Source organism: Saccostrea echinata, unplaced genomic scaffold (assembly GCF_033153115.1).
Source record: "Saccostrea echinata isolate AGI-Se365-2 ecotype Australia unplaced genomic scaffold, CSIRO_AGI_Sech_v1 ptg000073l, whole genome shotgun sequence".
In the NCBI taxonomy this organism is placed as follows: Eukaryota; Metazoa; Mollusca; class Bivalvia; order Ostreida; family Ostreidae; genus Saccostrea; species Saccostrea echinata.
The window spans coordinates 1,252,801-1,261,612 of NW_026889822.1; the positions used below are offsets into that span (position 1 = coordinate 1,252,801).

An 8,812-nucleotide genomic window follows, 5' to 3' on the forward strand; every position below is an offset into this window, starting at 1 on the left:
TGTGCGCATGCGCATTGATTGAAATAACCAATACAATTGATATAGACTTAACTTGTACATTCTTTGATGAAATGCTTTGAAACTCAGAATATAAATATATATTAGAAGTGTAGACAAGAAGACTTGATCAGCGCACACATGCATGCACGTGCGCGCGCGTGCAATGGGTAAAATGACAGATATACCTGATATAGCCATAAGTTTCATATCTTTTGATGAAATGCTTTGATACTCAGGATGTAAGGATATACTAAAAGTGTAGACAAGATGACATGGTCAGAATGCACATGCATGCACGTGTGCGCATGCGCAATGATTGAAATAACCAACACAAATTATATAGACTTTACTTGTACATTTTTTGATGAATTGCTTTGAAGCTCAGAACATAAATATATATTAGAAGTGTACACAAGATGACATGGTCAGCGCACACATGCATGCACGTGCGTACGCGTGCAATGAGTAAAATTACCAATATACTTGATATAACCATAACTTTTACATTTTTGATGTAATGCTTTGATACTCAGATAATATAGGCATATTATAAATGTAGACAAGACGACATTGTCAATATGCACTTGCATGCACGTGCGCGCGCATGCAATGCTAAATTGACCAGTATACTTGATATAGCTGTAACTTTTATACTTTTTGATGAAATGCTTTGATACTCAAAATATGTAGATATATTAATAGTGTTGACAAGATGAACCGGTCATCATGAACATGCATGCACGTGCGCGCGCTTGCAATGCGTAAAATGACTTAATATAGCCAATTTTTTTTATCTTTTGATGAAATTTGAATATAAAGATCTATTAAAAGTATAGACAAGTTGACATGGTCATTTTGTACATGCATGCCCGAGCGCGCGCGAGAAATGCGTAAAAAACCCAATTATACTTGATTGCCTTATTTAATGAAGCTTACAGGGAATAAGACACCAAAAGGAAGTTGGGGAGCGTTTGGGGAACATCTGTAACGGTCCCCGTTACAATTAATACTAGTTATTTTATGATATTTATTATCACAAACATATGTCACAGGTGTTGAAAAGTCGAGTCTCAACCGGGACTCGAACCCAGGGCCTCTGGCGTACCGTGCCAGCGCTCTAACCACTGAGCTACTGAGACCCGATATATTAACTGACTTTCACGCACCTGTGAACCCGGTGACACATATAAGTAGCAACCTAGTATAGTACACATGTACCCTACGATTCCTCGATCTTGATGCAGAAATGATCTGTTTGTCAAAAGTATGACGAGTTATTTCAAAGATATGCAATAACTTTCTACAGTTAATTAAATACTTTTACAATTTTTCATTTTTTTAATTCTTTATTTTTCTTTATTTTTTAATAAAGATTTTCATTAAATCAATACATGTACTCTAATATCTCTCCATAATCATAACATTTATATTAAATGTGTAACAGGCTTTCATCTGGCATGGTGTGTGATCCTATTTTTTTTAACGCCTGACTATATGTCATTTATTGTACGCCTTTTCGTTCTCTAGTGTGTTGTCAACTTGATTAACTTGCGTACTCGTGCACCCCCATTATTAATTTCAGGTAACAATAAATATCAAGACCATGGCTAAAATATTTTAATACATTTATAAAATATTAAAAGTCCGTAATGACAACACATCGTAAAATTTCCCCACAATTACTTAGAGTACATCAAATGTCGTCTCACTTCACTGATGTTACGCCAGTGTTTTCTAATACCATGGTAATGTCATAATATTTTAAATGATGGCAGATGTAAACGAAATGTCATAAATCTTGTGATTTCATTTTCCATTAATTGGCTTATATGACCCGTCCCGCTGGGGCAGCAAAAAGCCCCTTCATCTTAAACTTCTACTGTTGGCGAAATATTGACAGGAAATTATGAAAAACGAGAAAAAGCCGCACGTCAGGCGGAACCAATAAACCCGAATCGTGAATACCGTTTGATTGATGTCGTCATCAGATCAATATAAATCCTGGAGATCTGTGTTCTAGTATTACGGAACTCTGCCACGCTCCATTGAATTTTATCAGATCAGAAAGCCAGCTCATTTGATTAATAGTTTTATAACTTTTCTAAGCTAAGAATCAGTTTTAAAAAACATCAGTTTTAAATTCACGAATTCTATTTTCATGCAAAAAATTTAAAAAGATATATGATTGCTCTACAATTTGGTTTTATAAACAACCTCTCAGAAGTTGAATTAAAAATTAAATTCTCCGAATTTGAACGCACTCTTTACATAGTTTCATTACATTATTATTTTTATTCATCTTTTAAGAGAAATCTGAAAGTACACTGTATTGATTCAGATAAACTCTGAGTTTGATATGAAGATTTTTATTGATTAATATCAGATTGTCCATCATTTAAGTTCAAGACGAATTCTCAAATAAATGAAAATATTTCAAAGCAGCAGGTTTGTTAAATGGGAGAATTATTAGAAAGCACTTTTGCTGGGCGTGTAAGCTTTTAATAAACTGATTATCCGTGTATATAAAACAGATTTCACGTGAAGAAATAAGCCAGATAGATTAACGCCTCTACCGCTCGTGATACCATGAGAACGAGGGTCTAACTAAAAGACGCATCAGACGCTCGGAAACCAAGATAAGATTTGATGAATGTATAAAAGTTTAGAACATGAGAGATTGCCATTGATAATCGCTACTGGGGGCTATGTATCAGCTATGATTATTTATCATGATATATGTATACAACTCTCGTCTTTCATCGCCAAATTGTTAGGAAAGAACGCTGTATACAAGAGTTATGTTATACTTCTGAAGTTCATATGATAAAAAATATATAAAACAACCGACACGTCACTTTCATGTAATCAAAATAAACCGTACGTCAGAACGCCCAAGGGTAAACTAAGTAACCCGTGCTTAAAACTTTATTATTATCATTTTAGAGGAAGGAATGGCTGACTGTAGACAATTTAGAGTTTTTCAGTTGAGGAAATTTCTGACATTAAAAGACTATTGATCCTCGCCAGTGATTCTTTGAGAACAGTTGAAAAACCCGGAGGACTGTGTTTTTTGTGTGGCGATGTTAGTGCGTGCTTGGAGATCATTGCAGACTTTTGATTATTAAGTTAGCAGAAAAAAGCGAATTTCTGATCTTCTGGGACTTAATGATACTGAAGATAATTTGGAAAAATTATATTTCGTTTTCATCTCTTTGCAAAGCAATTTCAGTATGAATCTTTCTACAGATATCATGCAGGACAGCTCTCCCGGGAATGGCTCCTTTGATATTGCGCAAATGGATCTATTTGTCTTAAGATCCGAGACACTTGTTATCATTTGTATCTTCTCCGCCATATTTGTTGTGGGAATGCTGGGTAATATTGCCCTCCTGAGTTACGTCATATGCCGTAATCGAATGACGTCACCACACAATATCTATTCAACTAATTTGGCAGTAGCTGACCTCCTAACTTTGGTAATAGCCATGCCATTCTTGTCTTCCATCTATGTATTGACCAACTGGCCGTTTGGTGAGCCAGTTTGCAAACTCAGTGAATGTATTCATACGCTGACTACATCCATCACCGTTTTCATGATCACAGCTTTAAGCATAGAGAGATATCGAGTGACCACGGTATATCAAACGTCTTCAAACCTCCCGTCGGCGTCAGTGATTTCTTTTTTTCTGTGGCTAGTGGCTGCCATGTTGGCCATTACTGACCTAGTCTCAGCGGAGACTGTATCCTACAAGAACTTCCATTTCTGTCAGCCTTATAAGGCAGCTTGGGGAGAGACGTACGCCAAAACTCTGACTCTCATTAAGTTTGCATTTACTTTCGCCATACCCATGTTCATCATTACTTCATTTTATTTTTTGATTGGATACAAGCTGAGTTCAAAATGTTCACAGTATGATTCGTGTTACTATGGCGAGAACCATGCTGAAGTGGAGGAGGCGATGAGTAGAAATTCCAGAAGAAAACGCATGATAGTTCTAGTTTTTGGCCTCGTTCTGGTTTTTGTTGTGACATGGCTGCCTCGACACGTATACTTAATGTGGTATTACTTTGATCCTTCACCTTATGATTTCATATGGCACGTTGTAAAACTGACTGGAGTGTGTCTCATGTTTTGTAATGCTGCCCTAAATCCCCTCGTGTTTTTCTCATTCGACCCGAGATTTCGTGATTATTGTTTCTGTAGGAAGTCTCAATCTAGCGGAGATTTAGAGGAATATAACGAGTTACCTCATGAGACAGTAATCCTCAGCGATTTACCCGGTAACTCCGTGATCCTCACAAACGTCACTCAGAAGGACGGGGGCACCAAGGTGTAAATCAATGGCGGCTCAGAAATCTCATACATCGTCAATCAGCTCAGAAGTGTTGAAAAAAGCGTTGTCAAAGCGAAAAAGAGTTCATTTTACTTTAAATTTATCACAGATCTGACAGATTATTGTAAGATTAAAAAAATACATTGTGTTTAAAATGCATCAAAGAATATTGTTATATATTACCTCAAGAAATCTGACAGATGTGCAGTCCATGTCAAAAACTAAAACTAGTATAAAAGTTTTTAACACCTCAATACCGACGTTAGCTAGAGATGTACAATGTATATGTAAAACTCAGGAGTTATATAAAAATAGAGGTACACTCTTTACAGAGTTTGTCATTTCACAAGGAAAATTACTCTTGTATGATTTAGTCGAAATTTATCAAATATTTATAAAATTGTATTCATATTCCATGCTTCTGTCATTGTCTTTCACTTTTTTCTTTATGTTGACGAATTTTGTGCGAACAAAATGTCACACCTGAATAGAACGTCACACCTTGTCACATTCGAATAGAATGAAAAGTAAACTGACCATATTTTCATGTTTTTAACTTGGTAAATACCTGTCCCAACTGTGTTAGTCCGAGCCTTATAAATGTAGACCGTTGATGTCATCGCTGCATATCATGGCCAGTGTCCGATGTCGGAACATTATGGTCAGTCTCCGATGTCGGAGATTCGACCATTTGAACCTCCCGGAAAAGAAGAACTCTGTAAAAAAAATATGGAATTGCATTAAATATTATAGTGGGAACATGTGGTTTATACTTTACTAAATGATAGTTTATGGCCAGAAAAATCAAGTTTCATATTTTTAGGTGGATCTGTAATTTGCTGACAACCCTTCCTACTTAACGGCTACAATAAGGGGACCGTTAATGCAGGCCCGTGGGAAGCTGTTTCGGGGGGGGGGGGAGGCAATCAAACATTTTGAGTTTCGGGGCACTTTCAAGCAAAAATTTTTCAAAAGTCAATAACATCAAAACATACGACTTTTCTACACTTTATACAACGATTTCTCACGATAAATTAAAAACTAAGCTTTTTGATATCATGGACAACTGCTTAGAACTTCATGAAATATGGAACTCGGAAATTTTCCTATCTTGTGATTGGCCATCAGCAAAATTACTTTGTTAAATATCAAAACTTCTCTAAGCCGGCCAGCTGCAGAACTGAATAAAATGGCCAGACTAGAGGGGTGGTCGGTTTACTGAGAATGAATTGCAGATTTACAGTATTTTCCGAATTACAGTATTAATCTAGTTTTTATGGCTAATGTTGTAATAAATAATATGAATACCTTTTCAAGCTAAGTAATTTTTAGTATTATTTACTTAAGAAAAATATACCAGCTGTATCATTGCTTGTGAAATTACATGTATCTGCCAGATTCTAGGAAAGATATAAAATTGGCATCTTATATGATTATTTGTCAACATGTGCTTAATTATCGGAAGTACCTAATGTGTACCAAAGGTCTAAAAATCATGTAAATTATTCTGACATTAAGGATAATTAGGGCATTTCTTTTGATTTTAAAAAAAATTAATTCTAAAATAAGAACAAAAAAAAAAAAAACAAAAAAAAAAAAATATGGAAAAGTCCTTTTTACCGTCTTCCTTGGAAGACGGTATACAGAGTTGAAGTATTTTACAGTCTTCGGACTATGCACTTCCTCTCTTTTGTGATTGGTAGAAATTGTATGATGAGGAAATTTTCCATTATTTCATTGGTTGAAATGCTGTTCAAGGCAAGGGAGATAATTTTCTGATGATCTAATTTTCGTACGACTTAACAATTTTTCAAGATTTTCAATCGTAAAAAAATATGACAAAACGAACAGTGGAAATTGGCAGTATTTAATTCGAAATAACATGCCAGTTTTTTCATAGCAATTACCAAAAAAACTTTTCTATATTTTCATTGGTAACAGAATTGATCTTTATTGCATGCAAGCTTTACAGCAAGTATGTATTCTTTTTCCCTTTGTTTTGCACTGTCTTAGTCTCGTTCAACCAGACGCTCGGCTGTCTCCGTAAACTCCGACCAGCAGAGAGCTCTTTGGAGTTTACGGAGACAGCCGAGTGTCTATGAACGAGACTAGTACTGTCTTTCTAATCTCGGCAGCATTCGGCAACACCTCGGCCGATTCGTACCTCATCTACATATCACAAAGGTGACGGCATCAGCCGAGGTTTGCCAAATGATCTCGGCAGCAGAGCCGAAGTTTACAGACACAGCCGAGCATCTGTTAACTTTTCTTTTGGTAGGTTCTCAGAAAAAAAAAAAAAAAAAAACTAATGAAGAAATACAAAGCCAAGGAATTTTCAAGAATCATACGGCCTGATAGGTTTAGGTCAGTTTACTGTTTAAGTTTGTTTATTCATTATGTGTTTGATATTTTATTAATTCAATAGTTGTTTGATATTTTATTAAATCGTGAAGCTTAATCACGTGTATACAGTATAGACCGGCCACCTTACGCGCATTGTCCGGATGTCTCACATGGAATCATCTGATCTCTGAAGCCGATTACTAACAGAACCACTGAAGTGACGAAAGAAAGCCGATAATGGGAGAATAAACATTCATATAATGACTGAACAGTTTCTTTTTACGTCCAGAAAATTTAATTTTGCATTTACGTCTTGTATTGACAATATATTCTTATCACTTACTTTTTTTAAACGTCCGAGTTTTTTCTGATACTCTAAATAAAGTATGACTTTAATTTGTCGACAGACCTGTGAATGTGCCCGCATAAAGTGTCGTTAGACTAGTTTAGTCTTAATTAAGTCCAGTTGTAAATTATGGACTGGAGCAATATAGAATTTTTCTGCATTATATGCATTATAAACTATACGTAAGAAATGATAATAATGTAGTTTTTATGAATAAGCGCTAAAGCAGGACCCCAGTATGGAACAAACGACAGTGTACACTTAACACATGATCCCATCTCCCAAGTTAAAAACAAATTATTTTTTTCTAGAAACCTAAATGATTAAATAAGCCCCTTTAAATGGAAAATCATAAGTTTTGCTTCTTAAATGAATAGAAAATTCAGAAACTTCGACAGAAAAAGCATTTCTATACATCTATCCAAAACAATTTTAATAGGAATGTTTAATCTCAGAAATGAAAAGCTTCTTCAAACAAACCAAACTGCGACCATTCTGATCACAAAAAACCAGCGGAGGTTTAATCAACAATTAATGGATCTAACAAGTCGTATCTTTGATATTATGACTCATTTTCATGAACTGCTCATTTGATGTTGATTTTCTCCCCCAATATTCTGTCAAGAAGGTGCTATAGTATATGACACACAATGCAAAGCAATTTTAGATTACTTCGCGATAACAAAGCGAACACGAAATCTATCGGCCTTCAGGACAAAAAATGGGGGTAATCACTCTGCCTTGCTGGGGACCACTAAGCATATTATGTTGTCTGAAGCTTATAAATTCAATCAGAAAGATGGCATCTGTCCCCATCCCTCTGCTAAGTCCGACCCCAATTCAATTTGTTGTCTAATATATTAGATCTTATTGATTGTTTCGCTGATAGTATTGAGTGAAGTTGACGAAGTTTAATCGCAAAAAATTCAGCAACAGAGAAAAAAAAATAAACGGCCGACTTTTTAGGGAGAAATTGCAATCCGTCGATCTCTCTTTAGTCTGACGGGAGTAAATAGATTGACGAACGAGTCCCATCGACCTTTGTAAGAAAAAACCCATCCCCCTGACGGCAGATAAAACATATACCTATTGATACAAAGGATCCCCTCCATTATTACATAACTCTGAGATTAATCTGACGTTTGCAAGAATCACGCTTACAGGAGTGGAAACCAGATGTAATATTTATTTTTGTTTTATTTTGAAATAATTCAATTTTCTAAACAAATAACAATTCTAACACTCAAATATACTGAGTGTCAATGAGTACCCGATTAACTGATTACATAAGTGCCTTCAAACTTCTACAATACAATAATGACAAGATTGGCACAAGGTCTTGACTACCGCGCAAAGCATACTGATTTCAAAAATCTAGACACAGCGACAGTATTTATTAATGACATGCAGAAAGGAGTGCTGTAAATAATGTTAACTTTAAAATATCTTCCAATTCCATGCCCCGCAACATAATATTCAGTGTTGACATTGGAAAATATTGTTATATTCCTATTAATTTCAAGTATAAACTGGATAAAAAAAACATAAGTGCTTCATTCGGAAACACAAAATCATACAATTTTACACTGTTTTAGAAATATCACTAATCACCCCCACTTCCACCCCCCCTCCCCCGAATGGTCAAAATATGGTACATCGTTTTGATTTGTTAACTACGTTCTTCTTAGTTCTCAATGTTTACGGAGTCTGGATCTACGACATGAAAAAAAAATTAAAATAACAAAGAGTGACAAATTTATAAATACAGCGAAGAATATGAATCGTGAAC

General features: G+C 35.3%; 1 protein-coding gene across 1 annotated transcript; it reads left to right on the forward strand.

Annotated features, from left to right (window-relative positions):
* The first annotated feature begins 2,861 nt into the window (after positions 1-2,861).
* On the forward strand, positions 2,862-4,733 carry LOC133176298 (neuropeptide CCHamide-1 receptor-like). The gene has a single exon (XM_061311433.1). The coding sequence runs from the start codon at positions 3,231-3,233 to the stop codon at positions 4,335-4,337; it is 1,107 nt and encodes a 368-aa protein (XP_061167417.1). The 5' UTR covers positions 2,862-3,230; the 3' UTR covers positions 4,338-4,733.
* The last annotated feature ends 4,079 nt before the right edge of the window (positions 4,734-8,812 follow it).